The 18,298-nt window shown below is 31.4% G+C and overlaps 1 protein-coding gene across 4 annotated transcripts in view; it reads left to right on the top strand.

Annotated features, from left to right (window-relative positions):
- The window catches only part of LOC148622309 (GON-4-like protein), a 97,655-nt gene that overhangs the window by 2,640 nt on the left and 76,717 nt on the right, over positions 1 to 18,298 (top strand). Inside the window, exons 1-14 of one of the 4 annotated variants that reach the window (XM_088572121.1) lie at positions 4 to 130; positions 5,179 to 5,672; positions 6,117 to 6,354; positions 6,789 to 6,938; positions 7,644 to 7,775; positions 8,052 to 8,207; positions 10,650 to 10,766; positions 11,060 to 11,234; positions 12,898 to 13,014; positions 13,742 to 13,856; positions 14,093 to 14,186; positions 15,137 to 15,226; positions 16,341 to 16,485; positions 17,008 to 17,190. In XM_088572121.1, coding sequence (XP_088428247.1) covers positions 5,191 to 5,672; positions 6,117 to 6,354; positions 6,789 to 6,938; positions 7,644 to 7,775; positions 8,052 to 8,207; positions 10,650 to 10,766; positions 11,060 to 11,234; positions 12,898 to 13,014; positions 13,742 to 13,856; positions 14,093 to 14,186; positions 15,137 to 15,226; positions 16,341 to 16,485; positions 17,008 to 17,190 — 2,194 coding nt within the window. In that variant the 5' untranslated portion in view covers positions 4 to 130; positions 5,179 to 5,190. Of the gene's footprint in view, positions 1 to 3; positions 279 to 5,178; positions 5,673 to 6,116; positions 6,355 to 6,788; positions 6,939 to 7,643; positions 7,776 to 8,051; positions 8,208 to 10,649; positions 10,767 to 11,059; positions 11,235 to 12,897; positions 13,015 to 13,741; positions 13,857 to 14,092; positions 14,187 to 15,136; positions 15,227 to 16,340; positions 16,486 to 17,007; positions 17,191 to 18,298 lie in introns of those variants that run through there. The other 3 variants (XM_088572120.1, XM_088572118.1, XM_088572117.1) reach the window with 3 other exon arrangements.

The following is an 18,298-nucleotide window of genomic DNA, read 5'->3' as shown; positions in this document are numbered from 1 at the left end:
TTAGAGTTATGTCCCTTTTGTTTTGGAACTTGGCGCACTTCAGGAATTTTAAATGAAGACAATTTCCACATAGAAGCTGAAATTTTACCTTTTTAATGCATTTATCTAATTTAACAGTGAAACCTTAACAGTGAGTGTAAGCCATGTTCCGTAATACCCTCGATGTGAGTAAGAAATATATTTATTCACACGATTAAAAAAGACACGGATATAGCGTCCTCTTCAGCTGATGACTGATGTTCTCGTTGTTGTTGATATATTTGGAGGGCGATAAATAGGTCTGTTATAGTATCAATTATTCTTGGATGGCCTTAAATTATTCAATGTTTTGTTTATATTTTACAAGTTAATATATTTTGACAGGACGGCCTACCTGCGTTGTAGTAGGTAGTGAGATATTTAAATAGCCAGTTAATTCACTTGGCTAAAGGTTTAATTATTTAGACGAATCAGATTGTCGCTTGCTTGTCACCGAGCGGTCTAAGGATCGATTCTCAGTGGCGGAGTATAATTTTGTAAGTCAAATCATGCTCTCCCGTTACATTTGGCGATCAACTAAAAAACCCACAGGGTTTGAATAGGTGATGAGCTAGTCTTTCATGGTACGAAGACTCTTAAGGTGGGGGAAATGTGGCAGGATGGCCTACCTGCATTGTAGTAGGTAGTGAGATTTAAATAGCCAGTTAATTGACTTGGCTAAAGGATTAATTCTTTAGCCGAATCGGTTTGTCGCTGGCTTGTCACCGAGCACTCTAGGGTTCAATCCATGGTGGCAGAGTATAATTTTGTGAGTCAAATCGTGGGTGCCAAAAAAAGTGTGTTATTTTATACATGTATTTATTGCACAAATAAATATGATGACACACATAATACATTCAATTACAGCACTACACAATTTCTTATCTACTGCATGTGACATTTTGTCTTACATTTATCTTTACTTTGCATGATTACAACAATGATCTGATACAGCGAATCACTATAATAGACTTAAGTTACACAATTTGGGTCTCACTAATTGCTAATCAGAAGTGACAAGAAACTAAAAAAAATACTGACAAGAGGAGATAGACTATATTTATTTGCTGTTTGAATAATGAAAAGATGAAAAAAAATTATCTTTTATAATAGGAGAACTGAAAATGGAGAAGATTGTAAGAAGTTATATTAAAAAAAAACTTTTGTACATGCATAGTTGATATGAATTTGCCATGTAAGGTTTAAAATACGAAAGTTAGTGACAAAAGAATGAAGAGGAAATGATTCTTTGAGCCAAATAAATTTTGTGACTTTAATAGTAAAGTTACCCATCTGTATATAGCAAAATTTCCGATGCTATATTTTATTGTGGTTTTTGTGTTATACACATGCTTAAAGTTAACCAAATTTCCAAAATGATTATTGTGTTTTTTTTTTAAATTTATTTTTGTTTAGTTAAAAATGAAGTACAGGTGTTTAAAAATTTTGAGGCGTGTGTTTCAACTATTGAAGTCTCATCAGTAATGCTTTGACAAAAAATAGCGGAATAATTGCATATCATATTATTTGTGATTTTTGCCTTATACATGCGTACCAGTGATTTAGCTAGCGCTTGTCATTTTTGCCATTTACGAAAGGATTTCATAAATGACAAAAATGTCTTAGATTGTTTTCTTCACTTAAAATTTGAAAAGTATATAAAAAAAATTCCATTCAAAAAGTATTTCAGATAAATTTTCGTCACCTTAAATATAAATGTTGTTAAAAACTGCCAATCGAAAGTTACATAATTTCACCTGGTCTTACGCTCTGACAAGTTTATAACCCCAAGCTTGGTAATTACCTGGTCAACCAGGTGTGAAATACATTCTATTGTTGTTAACTTGGCATCCCTGATATGTGCATCATTAATAATCCTTTAAAATAACAACAATTTATCAATCGTTTGATCATTAGGACTGCAAAAGATAATCCCAGGGTTCTCACTCAACTTCAGCCTGTCGTTTTCAACCGCAGAAAAAAGCTTCAAGTTGACTCGAGACATTTCTGATTTTAAGTACGGTTAAAATATAACTATATATATCCTTATTTTAAGGATTAGTCGTGTTAAACGATCTCGATCTTTAATGGATACCGACCGATATTTACTCCCATATAAATACAAACCCTTCACGAACCTCGCAACATATATAGCGAATGAATGTGCATTAATGTCTCTGTTTTTATCAACTTTGCAATTTTTTAAAAATATAACCAGGGATTTATAACTTCTTACCATTATTTCTATTTTTTCTTCTTTTTATAATTCAAACATCAAATAAATATAGGTATTTTTTAGTTTCTTGTCACAAAATCAATTTCCTGTTGCTTCTTGACGCTTCTTGTTGGTAATTAGTGAGACCACACAATTCAATTATATGCACAGCATCATAGATTAAAACACCACATGATGTTCCACAATCATTGGAGTCTTTCATACACACGTAATATGAAAAAACAACTCCAATATCAATGTGATATATTGAGTTTTCTAGCACTCGTCATTTTCGTTATTGATATAAGACTTTTTAGAAAGACGAAAATAATCTAGTCTCGTTTCGTCGCCCGAAATCTTTGAAAGAACAAAAAAAAATTAAGAGCTATAAACCCTATATTGGTTCAAGTGGCGAAAATGACAATTCTATTACCCCAAGCTAATTAAAACTCTCAACAGGTATCAACATTTTGTGTTAACAATCACCTACATGTAAATGTCGATCCTTGATCACTCAAGCTTGACTGTAATGCACATGGTTAAAGGTGTATAAAAATGCTGGTAAATATTCTGCTGAAAAATTCCTTTACTTCTCTTTAATAATGTATCAAATTAACATAAAAATTTATTAATCATTTATTTTTGTACATAAACTTGAGTATAAACCAAACGTTGGTTATTTGGTCATTACCCCGATGTCACTACATATTGTACATTTTGTAATTGCATGTCAGCAGTATTAACGATCTTGAAAATATCATTTATGCAATCAATGAACTCCTCAGAGACTAATACTAAATATAACTGAAATGATGACATCAAATTGTCGTTATTAACTTGGTCTGGAGTTGAAGTTGTGCTAAAAATAGAATCTCATGAGGCAAAACAGGGGAATTCCTGAAATACTTATTTAAAAATATTTATATCTACACCATGCTTGATGTATTTTGTGTTTCTACAAAGGGTGGCCATGCAGATAACTGAATTTTTTCAATATTAAAGATATTTAAAATTATGTCAGGGATGTATAGAATATATGGTCCCTGATTAAGTATAAGATCTAGAGCTGGTGTAAAAGGATTTCTATTTTTGATGATTCTTAAAGGCTGGGGAGTTTCTATTTGGATTGTTTGGAAAACATGCTTGCATGATGGTGGGGAAAAAAATATGCTTTATTCATATGCAATGTACATTGAAGTCTTTGTTTAATGTATTTACACAGTGCTGTAAATGACAGGCAATACTGAAATGTCTTCTTATGTCAGATGCAAATACTACATTAAAGCTGCATTAGCTGTCATTTTCGTAAATTTTTGTTTCTATTGAAATATACCTTAACTTTGAATTATTTCTACTAAATTGTACTTTTCCTGTATAATTTCATTTGATATCCACAAATAAAATGCATTAAATACATGAAATAGGTGTCTTTATATTTATTGTCTTGCAAGACAAAAAATGGACCTAGATAAATTGGTATGCATGTGACTTCTGGTGACCTTAATCTGTGCATGTGCTGTAAGAATTGCTTCTCCAATAACAAATCTGATTGCAAGGCGAAAGTGGTTATTCAACGTCAAAAAAGACTGAAGGACTCAAGCCATAAAAGAAAAAAGTTTGAATATGACACAAGGATCCTTTTGAAATTTACATACTGTGATATAATGTGGCTCAAATATGGCCATTATTTATTTGAAAACTAATCAAGAAATAGATGAAATGAAATGAAAACAAGACACGTGCTTGCCTGTGTATCTATTATTGTTATGTTTAAAGTTAAAGTATTTTTAACCCAGGTGAATGTCCTGTCGGCAATCATCGGAAGTAATGGTGAAAAATAATTAAGTCAGAACTATCGATATTCTCTGGTTAAAATAACATTGTTTTCACAATATTCCGTAGGTATTATCGACATTTATTGCTTCCTTTGCATTACTACAAATTTGGCAGCTAATGCAGCTTTAAAAAATATACCATTAAAATGGTCCTCGTTTTCTCATACAAAAGTGACTAAAAATTTCAAAATCCTGGAAAAAACCCTGATGATATGATTTCACAAGTCGTTTATACATAAATGTGATCAAAGCAATCACACTATCAAAAATTAAAACACAAAGCAATGTAATACATGTATAATCCTTCAAGTTACTTCTATAATCATAATTGAAGCAATGTTAATATTGCTGTATTGTTGGACCATAAATTCCACCTCACTTCTTCAAATAAATAATGACTATATTTGAGCCACATTATGTTACAATAGGTAAATTTCAAAAGGATCCTTGCGTTATATTCAAACTTTTTTCTCTTACTGCCTGAGTCCATCAGTCTTCCTTACCGTTGAATAACCATTTTCGCTTTGCAATCAGATTTGTTATTAAAGAGGCGACCCTTACAGCACATGCGCGGATTAAGGTCATAAGAAGTCACATGCATACAGATTTATCTAGGTCAATTTTTTGTCTTGCAAGACAATAAATATATAGACCCCAATTTCATTTATTTACTGCATTTTATTTGTGGATATCAAATGAAGTTATACAGGAAAAGTTCAAATAATTCAAAGTTAAGGTATATTTCAACAGAAACAAATTTACGAAAATGACAGTTAATGCAGCTTTAACTGTTTGTGACATCATAAACATCAAACCACAAGACTGGAGTTACTATTGGTGTTAAGAAATCTGAATATTCTCAGACTTAAATACATTGTTTTACTTTTTGGGTTTAGTGGGCTAGCTCCATTGTGTAGCCTAATGCTGCTGAGGGCTGACCCTTTTCATGGTTTATTTATCATTTACTGTTAGTATTGTTGTCAATTTTTGGACATTTCCTTTAATTTCAACTGTTTCCTTTTTTTGTGCATGTACATAGTTCTTTAAAAAAGAATTGATTTTGCCAACTTAATTTTTTCATATCTTATTTCAACAAAGTATTTTTTTCAGATTCAGTGTGAAATGGCTTCAGATGGCAAGGAAGAATTAGATTTATTAGTTTCAGAAAGTATTACTACAAAAGATAACTCAGAGAAAAAAGTGGATGCAACACCTTTGAAGGAAAATGAAGTGAATAAAGACAAAATATCAACTGATGTCACACCCACACATAGCACCTTGGTCACATCAACTTCTACGCCTCCTACATGTACATCAACCTCAGAATTCCAGTTTACTCCTCCTAATCCACCTCTTCTAAAGCCCTCTTCTTCTACTGCTACACACCCAAATGAAGATGACAATCTCAAATTTATCCAAGAACAATTAAACTTTTTGAACAATGAGAGTGGTGAATTGGCAACACCTATTCACATGTCTAACAAACAGAAAAGACTTGAGCTGGCAAAGAAACATCAAGAACTTGCTGCTAAAAGGAAAGATTTACGATCACCAGCTAAACAGTTTCTCAAGATTCACTCACGAGGTATCAAAAGGAGTCCACAGTAAGTGTTCTAAGGGTGGAGTCAACAAGTACCCAAGATGTAATTTATTTTCTGTGCATTACTGTTTATGTTGAATTGAAAATATACTTTTATCTTTATCCATATGATTAGAATTTATCCACTCAAGTTTATATACAAACAATAAAAAATTAGGTTAATTTGCAAATTTTAATGCAAAAATTCACATTGTTATCCATAGCAATATCATTGGAGTAGAACTTCTTATTCATATACTTATTTCTTCCCCTCTATTGATATGGATAAGGCTTGAATCATCAATTAATGGTCTGCAGTCCAATAAGAAGTCTGGCCTTGGAGTGTTATAAATATCAGTGTCAATTCTCTATTTTATGTTATCTATTTTTTTTTTGTTTCCTATTGTGCAATATTTTTAAAACGGTTTTATGAGTTAAAAAAAAACTTTTATTTTTTTTTATTTTTCAGAAAACCTATCAAACCCAGAAAACCCAAAAGAGTGAGGCGTTCCATTGGTTTTGCTGAGAAATCACCAGACAAGGGGCATTCAAGTGGTGCCGAAGCTGATACTTCTGAGGATGACTCTACTGATGAGGAAAACTGGAAAATTATTGATGAAAGTTCTGACAATGAAATAGACAAGGCTTTAGAAGAGAATGCTGCTAAACAAAATCTTACTGTGGTCAATGTTAAAAATATTTTACATGTAAGTGTTTCTGAGCACTTCATGATAGGTATACGTTTTGATTAACATCAGAACTAAAAATTAACTTTTATTTTTCATGAGTCATGGATAAATGTGGCCTATGATCACTTTGTCAATTTTATTAAGTTTCCTAATGCATGTACTGTATTTTCCATGGATAGATTGTCTATTCATTATATATTTACAGAATATTTTAGGTACATGTAGAACCTGTGAAAAGAAAATGGCTCATTTCATGTACAGGATGTTTTAATGATTGTTTAATATAGATGTGTATGGAATATTGTGCTAAATCTCAGTGGAAAAGCAAACTGTAATTCTGTAATTTGATAAATAATAAACGTTATTGTTATTGTATCAAAAGATTTATTAGACTGTTGTATTAAATCTTTATATTAAAAAACACACGAGTAGTGTCTGTTTACATTTTACAGCAAGTTATAACTAATGAAGATGTTGTTGCCATGGTGAAGAATACACTAAATGAAATTGCTGAGGAGTCAAGCTCTATACTTATTCCTGCAACATATGAACCTAAGATGACAAGGTCAAAGTTCAAGGAAGTTTTACAAAAAGATGGAAGTGTAAGTGTGTTGTTGGTGTAAAAAAAACTTATTAAACTGAATGAAAGGAATAGACTTTAATATCAATTGTTGGTTATTTGAAATAAATGGCTGTAAGTCAATTTATGCTGAATAAATTATGAAGCAGTGTAAACCTACCCAAAGTTGTTGATATACAATAATCTAACCTACAATTGAAAACTATTCTTATATTTTAACTAAAACACACCAGAAAACAAAAATGGAATAAACAGAAATTGTTTTTCTAATATGAAATTCACATTTTTTTTCAACTTGGATCACTTCTGTCATTGTCATCAATTGATTGGCAGTTGAAATTAACATCCATTCCTTAAGTGTATTGAGATACCACTGAAGTAATTCTATTGGAAGGGGGTGTGGCTAAAAGTTAAGTTGTATGAAATGGACAGTGTTGCTCGATAACACTGAACTGTTCAGAATTTCACAGAAATTACAAATTGATAAGTAATCTCTCTTTGTAATATGAGTTTGGTAAGGTAATTATTTTTTATCTAGATAGAGGTTCTTGTGTCGCACTGTTTGAAGAAAGTGTAAATGCCATCAGCAATCATTTTCAAAATGTCATGAATATGTAAAATTAGTCTTCTTTTTTGAATTGTAGAATTTGAGTTTCAGTGTTCAATTTTTTAAATAGTGGGCTTTATAGTTCATATGTTACAACATGTGAAACTTTTTTTTTTACAGATTCACCATCCATGGCCACTTTCTCCATTAAAGAAGAAGGAAAAGCCTCATACATCATTTTTAGATCTACCATTACCTGAAGATGATGAAGATGATGATGATGATGAATATAACCCTGATAAAGAGATTGAAGTAAAACTTCTTATTCTATAACTATGTTAACTTATTATAGGGAAATGAAATAGCATAACACCAATTATATGGTGAGTCATAATGGTTTATCAAATGTTGCACAAAAATAGTTACTAGTTCACTGTAAGAGTATACTACTTGTTTCTAATTTATTACCTTTTTTCTCTGTAGCTACTACTGTATATATGTAATAAAAATGAATGGGTAAAATTAAATGATTCTCTTAGTAATGAAGCAACACCGTTTTGTTACATACTATAATTATGACTGTTACAGATGGGTAGCTACAGTGATGAAGATAGTGAAAGTGTAGCATCTTCCCAAGTGAGTGACCTTGGATCTCCCCGACCTTCAACTCCAGCTACACCATCATCATCGGTCAGTCGTTTCTCTGATTTAGATAAAACTCCTAGTGTACAAGGTGATGATGAGGTGAGAATTTGATATTATTGGTATAATTATATTAAGTTCATCAATTTAAGATTTGATTGAAATACTTTAAACATAGATTCTATTTTTCAAGGTTTTTAGTCCACTGCAAAATTAGCAAAAATAAGTACACCATGAAAATTAATAAGTGTACAGTAATCTATAAAAATAAATACACCATGAAAATAAATAAGTGTACATTAATCTATAACAATTAATACACCATGAAAATTAATAAGTGTACAGTAATCTATAAAAAGAATAATCAAAGGAACCAAGATTCTAGTTGAAACCAAAAGAATGTAAATCAGGGACAAAGACCAGACATGGAAAACAGACACACACGACAAAGAATTAAAAATAACCAAAATAATATGTACAAAGTAACAAAAGTAAATGAGCAACTCCACTGAAAACTGGGAGCAAGGACCAGGTGCACTGGTTGGATAAGTGTCCTCTGCTTTTCTAGGTATACCCACCCAAGTTGCTCATAAAAAGTCAAGTGCAGGATAGACAAAAGAGGAAAAGGAAAACTGGAAAACAACAAGCTCTGGCATAACATATGAGTTGTGATATGAAAACTCCATACACAGGTATGGATGATGCCACAGATGAAAGGGAAATTGACAGTACACAATGAAAAGTCATCGCGTTTGTTGTATAGTTTCGTCAAAAGTTTCCTTTACTGTGATCGCTAAGTGTATGTCAAGATATGAGGCTGTCTACACCACAAAAAATCATGACAGATAGTATATCAATTGTACTTGTTATTGTTAACTAGATTTGTCTATGATTTTTTTAAGGTTATCTATTAAAAAAATCCGATTCTTATTTGGTAAAAAGGCTGTAATTACCTATATATATATAATACCCCCTGCAAACAAAGTTTGGGTGGGGAATATAGGTTTGACCCCGTCTGTCCGAACAATTTTCTAAGCAGCTTCCAGTATTGCTATGAAACTTTGTAGGATATAATGAAACTATATGGAGATGTGCATATTGTCAGGAATTTATGTTTGGACAAAAAATGTAGAAATGACAGTTGTTTTGACTTGAGTGTTTTTAAGCAAAACATATTCTTATACATTGTCCGCAACTCCTCTTAAACGACATGCAGGATTGTTATGAAACTTAATGAGTTAAATTACTATATTGGGATGTGCATATTGTCAGAAATTTATGTTTGAACAGATAAATATGCAAGTTTACAAATACTTATTTTGAATAATTACTGATCATGAAATTGTAAAAATGTGTCATTGTAGAAATGATGACTGTTGGAACTTAGACATTTTTCATCCAAACTTAGGTCTGGTGTGTTGTCCAGAACTCCTCCTTAACAACTTGCAGGATTGTTACTCAATGGCATGTTAGATCATCAAATGGAGATGTGCATATTGTCAGCAATTATAGTCCAAGTCACCTCAGATTGTTTGCGGTTTTTTGCGTTTATTTTTGTAATTACTCGACGGTTCCTTTCAAAAACTTGCCATTTCATTCATGTCGTTCTGTACTACGATTCCCTTGCAATTATTTTTCGTTCTTACATCCGAGATTGAAAAAATTCAAAATTTATTTTTCCTACGAGAATTTTGCATTGAATGTATTGTTTATCCGCCATCTTGTTTCTATGGATATTTTGAAATGTTCCCTATTATCTCACAATTGAAGAGGTGAAATACCATGATTTCCCGCCATATTTCTGCTCTTTACCTTTAGTAAAGGACAAAACCAGAAGTTCCGAATGAAAATGCTACAACTGGTACTTAATAAGAGTCTTACCACATAAAGTAACAAATTAGCAGGGAACCAGAAATATGGCGGGAAATCATGTTATTTCACCTCTTCAATTGTGAGATAATAGGGAACATTTCAAAATATCCATAGAAACAAGATGGCGGATAAACAATACATTCAATGCAAAATTCTCGTAGGAAAAATAAATTTTGAATTTTTTCAATCTCGGAGGTAAGAACGAAAAATAATTGTAAGGGAATCGTAGTACAGAACGACATGAATGAAATGGCAAGTTTTTGAAAGGAACCGTCCGGTAATTACAAAAATAAACGCAAAAAACCGCAAACAATCTGAGGTGACTTGGACTATAGTCATTTTTTGTTATTGTGTTCTCAACAAAAAAAGTAGTAATGATTGCTGTTTGGAGTTGGGTATTTTAGAAATGGCAGCAAATTGTGTGTCAAAAGTGCTTACTCTATCCACCATAAATTTGTGTCCTATATGAATCGTATGTCCATGTTGGTCCCCAAATATACATTGTTCAACAAGCTGTTGGGGGTATTAGTCCTGGTAGGGCAATGTCTAGTTTTGTTTGCATTGGTTCCTGTTTTTGATCATCAATCAAACATTACAATGAATGGAACCCAAGATTCCTTTTACATACTCTTATATTTCTTGCTTAAAAAGTTTTTGTTTTGTGATTTACAGATTAGAAGTCCAATGGGCCCTCCACCAAGGCCTCTAAAACCTCTCTCATCACATAAGACTCCTCTTGGAAAAAAATTTCACATGGCCATGGCAGAATCAGAAAGAAAATATAAACAAGTAGGTAGTGCATTGTTGTCATCCTTGATCATTTTTGTTTTTGACATAACTACAATGCTTAAAATATAAATAAATAAATCTATAATTATGTTTACATCAACTTTTATGGTTAGGCTAAATTGTGTTTACCGGTAATCTTTGAGTTCTGAATTGATTGATGTCACATTACTATCTATGTTTTCAGTGGAAAGTCTACTTTCTGTATTTAATTTTATTGTTTGATAAAAGGCAAAAAAAAAACCCATGGTTATTGGTATAGTGATTTCACCGTAAATGATTATGTCTACTTCCAGAAAGAAACAGAAACTATAGCTTTAAGAACAAGATCTAAGTTATCCTTGACTGACACCAGCTTGGTTGAATTAGAGTCTAACTTTGTGGCACCGGATATCACGTTAGACATGTATGATACATCATGTGATGACAGAGAATGGATGACTTTCTTAACAGGCCTACAAAAATTTCCTGGTAAATGTACTTTACATGGCTTGGCTTTATTGCTGTGACATTTCTGTCCACATAAACAGTGTATTTTGATATGCCTGTCTTTTAAAAGAGGTTTCATGAATTCCTCTGTTCTTATGTTCTTCTGTTCACTTTTATATTAGCTGAAGAAAATTTTGGTGGAGTTTTGCATTTTTTTCTAGGAATGTTTATTGCAATGAAGATGCTCCCTTAATCTTTTTCCCTTGTTATACTCCTCAAATAAGAAGTAGAAGTACAAAAGATTCAAATATGGGAAAGTTAAACATATGTAGATGAGAATTTAGGAAGATTAAATTTAATTTGAGATAATCCAATTTTAAGGATTTTACACATTCACGATTTTACATATTCACATGTCATCAGTACAGAACTGCTTTTAAATTGCTGGAAGGGTTTTATGTAATGAGAAAAAGATATCTACTAAGGAGGGTCACGCGGGAGAGATATTGCTGCTCGGACGTTAAACCTCAACAAACAAACAAACTAAGGAGCTTTTCAACATCCATGACTACTCTTACGAGTCTTGTGCTGACAGGGTTTTGATAAGCCTTTATGGGAAATTTAATTTAAATGAAGATATATGTGAAGGAAGTTACTTGAAATGGGAGGTAATTCAAAGATAGGGTTTTCTATAAAAGCGGCATTAGCTGCCAAATTTGTTCAGTTCTTGATTCCACTGAATTTGGTTGATTCAATGACATAAGTTTGTAGTAATGCAATTGAAGCAATAAATGTTGATAATACACACAGAATATTGTGAAAACAATGTTTTTTAATCAAAGAAGATCAATAGGTCTGATCTAATTATTTTTTGCCATTACTTCAGAAAATTTTTGAAAGGACATTCACCTGGGTTAAAAATACTTTAACCTTGGTAAAAAAATAACAATAACGGATACACAGGTAAGCATGTGTCTTGTTTTCATTTCATTTCATCTACTTCTTGATTAGTTTTCAAACAAATAATGACTATATTTGAGCCACATTATGTTACAATAGGTAAATTTCAAAAGGATCCTTGCGTTATATTCACACTTTTTTCTTTTACTGCTTGAGTCCGTTGGTCTTACTTGCCATTGAATAACCACTTTTGCTTTGCAATCAGATTTGTTATTAAAGAAGCGACCTTTACAGCACATGCATTGATTAAGGTCACTAGAAGTCACATGCATACAAACTTATCTAGGTCAATTTTTTTTCTTGTAAGACAATAAATATATAGACACCTATTTGATGTATGTAATGCATTTTATATGTGGATATCAAATGATACTGTACAAGAAAAGTACAATTTAGTAGAAATAATTCAGATTTTATAAGAAACAAAAATTTACGAAAATGACAGCTAATGCAGCTTTTAATTTTGATGACAATTTTTGAAAAGATTTGTATAATTTGTACCTGAAGAAGATAATTATTTTGGGGTACATGTGTACCTTCAAATGGAAATAATCCCACCAGGGTGGTACATGTTTTAAGTTGATGTGAAGTAAAAGTATCGTATTCTGTGATATTGTATACAACATTTCTAGTTTTGTTTCAGAGCTATAGGACTTAAGTAAGAAGTGTTACAGATCATTACAGACATTGTAGTGAGGTTCAATTTGTATAAAACTCATCCATTATGATAAATATTGTATTATAGAAACTGAGGACACAAATGATGATGAAAATGACCCTGAGTATAATTATCTGGCTGAGGCAGAAGAAGAGGAGATAGATATGGAAGATTTTAGATGTGATCGAGCTGTACAAGTATCAAGTAAGTCCAAAGAAAATCAAACTTGATATAATAATTTGCAAATAGTTCATGATGCTGAGGGTCATACGGCAATTTATGGACAGGTAGGTTACCCAAAAAAGTTTTCAGACCAAAATGAAGTTGAGGTCCATGGAATATTTTTGGATGACATCTGGTCCATAAATTGCAATTTAACCCAAAGTATCATGGAATGTATGCTATATTATACTTTTCAAATGTAGTTTACTTCAGACTATTCTTGTGGAAGAAAAGAGAAAAAACATATATCACTTTTTAAATCATGAAGTGTCAATTTTCTTTTTTAATTACCTATGCAGTCCATATAATTTGCTCAGTGTCCATTTTATAGACTGGCAGATATATCTAAGAAAGTAAACAATTAAAAATCATAAGTATAATTTTATTATTTAAAATGGGGATTAATATCTTGTAATGTTATGAAGGCAAGTTTGAATAGTTCATAAACTGTGTAGAGTCAAGCTGTATAGGACTTGTTTCCCCATTTTAGGTTTAAATATCAATTCTGTGATAATGAAATTATATGGTACTGAAACAGAATACAAAAAAAAATATAATGATTAAATCATTTTTATGAAAATTTTTAATGTAGATTATTCTCTTCCATACTGATGGCTATCAACTGCTAGCATTCATACCAATATAGTTAAAAAGCCATCAAATTCTTTTGAACAATAATGGTGCAAGTTTTATTTACTTAAAAATCTAGGAAAGGAAATGAATGAACTGATGGATGAATTATTGGAGGCCTACCCTGATACAGATGGCCTTGAGGATGAAGAAAAGGCAGTTCTGAAAAAGAAAGCCTTTGACAATGCCAAACAGTATGTTTGCAATTATTTCAGAAGTAGTCTTTCTAATCATGTGATAAATGTACAGTATATGTTTTGTATCTCCATATTTATTTTATTATTTAACCATAGTCTAAGTTGTTGTAAGATGTCTAATATTTCAATTGCTATAAATCAAGTTTTACCTATATGTAGTAATAATATTTTCCTCCATGAAGTTATTTGTGCAAGTTGGTTCATCACTTATTACTTGTATTTTTGTCATACAGAGTTGCCAAAGAGTCACAGAGGATAACTGCTCCAGTTCTAGATGTTGGATTAAATGACGCCCAAAGAATTCAACTTGGACATCAAATGAGAAAAGTTAGTGTAAAAACAGACATACATTTAGGAACTACATTTATATACTAATTATGTATTTATTTTCCCTGGTCCTTTTTTCATGATTGGTGATTTTCAAATATTATCACAAGTATTTAAGGTTGTGTTATTCTGAAATTTACTGTATTCTTAGGCAAATTTGCAAGTAATTATTTTCACCATTAATTATTGATTGTGAAATTTGTAAAAAATAAATACATCATAAAAATTAGTAAAACTGCAGTACTTTTTTCATGGCACACTTACACTGACCATGAATTATACATACAAAAGATCATAAAATTTAAATCAAGCTATGAAATGTTTTGGCAATTTGATATAAATCTTGCTCTACTGAAATTTAAGTTTCTTTAAATGTTTTCCTCTCATGTTTACTTGGGTGTCTATATATAATTATGTGTCAGGTTAATCACTACATTCTTTTTATGTATCATTCAGTAGTACTTGATGTGATGAGGGATTCAAATATACGATGTACCCGGGGATGGTGCTTTTTCACCAGGGGAGTCACCAGTAGAAGTTCTATTGATGTTTTGTATTAAACACTATATTTTGTCAAGAGTCCTGAACATCCACTCATATACAAAGAATTAAAGTGCTTTCCCCTGTCCTTCGTATAATTTTACTGGAACAGCCCTAAAAGCAACTTCTAAAAAATGAAAAAATTGACAACATTTTTATCACTTAGTGCTTAATAGTTTATATCCCAAACCTTTAAAAAGTATTTCACAATTTATAAACATTGTCTACAAACCAAGCATTGTGTTAGAGTACCTTTACATTATACTTTCACTGAAATCATTTGTTTAAAGTTTAGTGTTATTAATGATACATGTACATTAGTTAATTGAATACCATTAATTCCTGTAACAATTTTAATTTTTATTTTGTTTCTTGTTGTGTTTCAATTAAGATATTATTTTTTCCCACAGCATGTACAGTTGTTGACACAGATGTATGTAATAGCATCAGGCAATGTACAGGATTATCAAGACGTGAAAGAAAACAGTAAATTCTTATTGGTAAGAATGTTCAGTATCTTTTCCAATTAAATTTTTAAAACTTTTTAATTGAGATAAAAAATATTAAATTACATAGTTTCATCTGATAGGAATTCAAGTACTGTCATGAACCATGTGCTTCTATTAGGTCATGAAAATTTACAGATGCTGAAAAGCTATTCAAAAGGGACTAAATAAGTTATACTTAGAAATGGGAAACTTTTATTGACTGATCACTCTGATTTTTAACAATTATATGCAATTTCTGTATTCTGCTGTGTATTATGTGCATTCATATATTCCATGCACCCACTTCTTGACGAAAAAAGTTAGTTTCCATGTAACGCGTGCACTGGGAAGAAAGAAAAAATAACCTGTAGGAGACCACATTGAGATGAAAGGATTCTGTTAAATTCCCTTCTTTAAATTAAAAGTATTTTTTATGTCCTAGCATTTGCAAGTCATTTATTGATCAAAATTCAGTGATGTATTGGATCCATTCAACGAGTCAGCTAAAATGTTTACATTTCTTGTTTGTATGCAAATCAGGTATTTCAATAAAACAATGGCATCAAGTCTTGACCGTTTATAAATAAGATGTTTTAATTTGCCAAGCTTGTGTATTGATTTTTGACATCTGGTAACAGTTCATTAAACAGGTTTAAAGGAATAGTGACAACTGTTTTCATTTGATCATTAAATGACAATGGGCCTTAGGACAGAATGGCACTCCCATTATTGTGTATTTGACGCTCCACCACTCACAGGTGAAGAAGTTATAATTAAGATGGTGTGTTTTGAGAGAAAACTAAGAAGCTGGTCGTGGTTTTTTGTACAAACTATGAAATGCAAGAAAACAGAATTGATGTATAAAACAGCTATTAAATAGCAGTAAAACTTCATTTGTTTATTTCACACAAAACTGTTTTCAGAAATACAAAATGGCTCAATATTGTCTTATGTTTACAACTTTGGTTCTGATTCCCTAAAATTATGACTCCTGAAAAAAAAAATAAAAACTCATTATTGTGGGGTATAACGATATATAATATATAATAGAAATTTTCCCAAAACCTGAATAAATGAGACTGATATCACTTGACTTTTACCCTCCAACTATTCTATTACTTTCCAGAATGAGATAAAGAAGTTCAGTGAAGTGAACTCCAGTTTGACAGGACAATCTGCCTACAGAGTCTATAACCTTGATGAAGCAATAGAACTGGTCAATGAGGACAAGCAATTTGTACAATTAGATCCTAAAAATATCATTGTTAATAGTAAGTTTTTTTCAATTATCTTTCAAAACCAATGGATTTTTTTAAAAATTACTTCATATAATAAGAATGATTGTAAATTTTTGGCAGTACCATGTTTCCTTAGCTTAAGGAATGTCTATGATATTTTTTGTCTGTGATAAAATTATCTTAATCACATGGTGCACCATGTGCATTTTAATTGTTTCGAATATGCAGAAAATATTAGTCATTCCTTATAATATAATTTTAGTATTAAGATTTAATGATAAAATCATCATTGATGTTATAACTGTCCCAGCACAAAGTTTTCCTATTAGGTGAATGATTTTTTTTTATGCAGTTATCCAAATAAGTGACTTCTTTTGAATTTAAACTATTCTTACATAGTAAAATTTTGAGTGAACAGTAAAAAAATCGGCATACCAGTATGCAAAATAAAAATTACCAGTAGTTGTAATGAAATGCATATTGTAGCAATCACCCTTATAGAAAGAAAAAAGATAAAGAAGAAATTGTGGAAGACTCATTCATTTATGATTTTAGCTAGAGCAAGAATCAAGAAAAATCCAGCTTCACCATCAAAGAAAGGGAGGAAAAGTGCTGTAGAAAAAGACCCAAGCTGTTTATCTCCAGAGAAGGGCATTGAGAACATGTTGTGTAGGAATTATAAACAGTTGTCAGAGAGACAGAAGGACCTTATATACAGTGTACTGGGTGATGGAGCCAGTAAGTTATGGTTAAATATAAAATTGGTGTCTGATTTAAACAAATAAATACATGTAATATAGGCTTGTTTTCCATTAACTTTCCCAATGCTACTTCAGGTTCATCTGGTTCGTTATCTGAGAATAACCATTGGGACCAATTATGGGACACAAGTGGAACAAATACTATAATGTAAGAGGTTGGAATTCCGTTCCTCCGTACCCCAACCTAAGGTGACTAAACTGAAGAAAAACAAATGACCTACTTGATGAGAAAATCCAGCCATCCTTGAAATCCTTTGTAAAAGGAGTTTAAATGAACTTTACAGTTGGTGTTTAGCCTTTTGAATGTGTAAAACTGGTTGATAAAATTACGGATTTTAAAATTTGCGAAACCAAAATATTAAATTAACCAACAAATTGCCTTTACCAAATTTAAATTCTTTTTTTTTTTTTTTTTTTTTTTTTTTTTTTTTAAAGGAAAGTTGTATTCTGTAGAATGTGACCTAATTTAAACTGGCTTGTCACTTTGACAGCAAATGTTTTCTAGCTACGTGTATTTAACAAAAATTTAGGATTTTTATCGCTTGATTTCCGTTGGGTTAAATTCTTTTATGTATTTATGTATTTAGCTTATTCACATTTGCCATGGCTTTCAACATGTCAGAAGCAAAAGGTTAGGATAGTTCAAGGCAGAAATAGTCTGCCAGACAGCCTCTAGCACTGCTGAAATAGTGGATTGAACAGTATAATGGAAAGCACTCCAGGGCATTTCTAATCATTCCTGGACCCAGAAATTATTAATTCTGAAACACCTTCCCGTCCATTGTATATAGACAAGGAAAAGAATTGATCCTGATTCGGAAAATGTATGATAATAATTTTCATCATACATTAGTATAATGAGCGTTAATATAAACATGTGAGAAACACAGGGGGACATAATGTATTTGATGTATTGATTTTTCTGGGCTCATTATTTGATATATAACAATTAAAACATGGAGGTCACAACCTGTTAGTATTAATGCCACCCCATAGAATGGGTATCTGTTCATAATGGACATTCAAATATCCTTTGATGTCTATATGCAAAATCTTGCCAAAATATGAGCACTCTTCAACGACAA

Source organism: Perna viridis, chromosome 3 (genome assembly GCF_037379345.1).
Source record: "Perna viridis isolate PV_CMFRI_1.1 ecotype Kerala chromosome 3, ASM3737934v1, whole genome shotgun sequence".
Lineage (NCBI taxonomy): Eukaryota > Metazoa > Mollusca > Bivalvia > Mytilida > Mytilidae > Perna > Perna viridis.
Note: the sequence above shows the minus strand (reverse complement) of the source record. Positions and strands in the feature narration are given on the sequence as shown.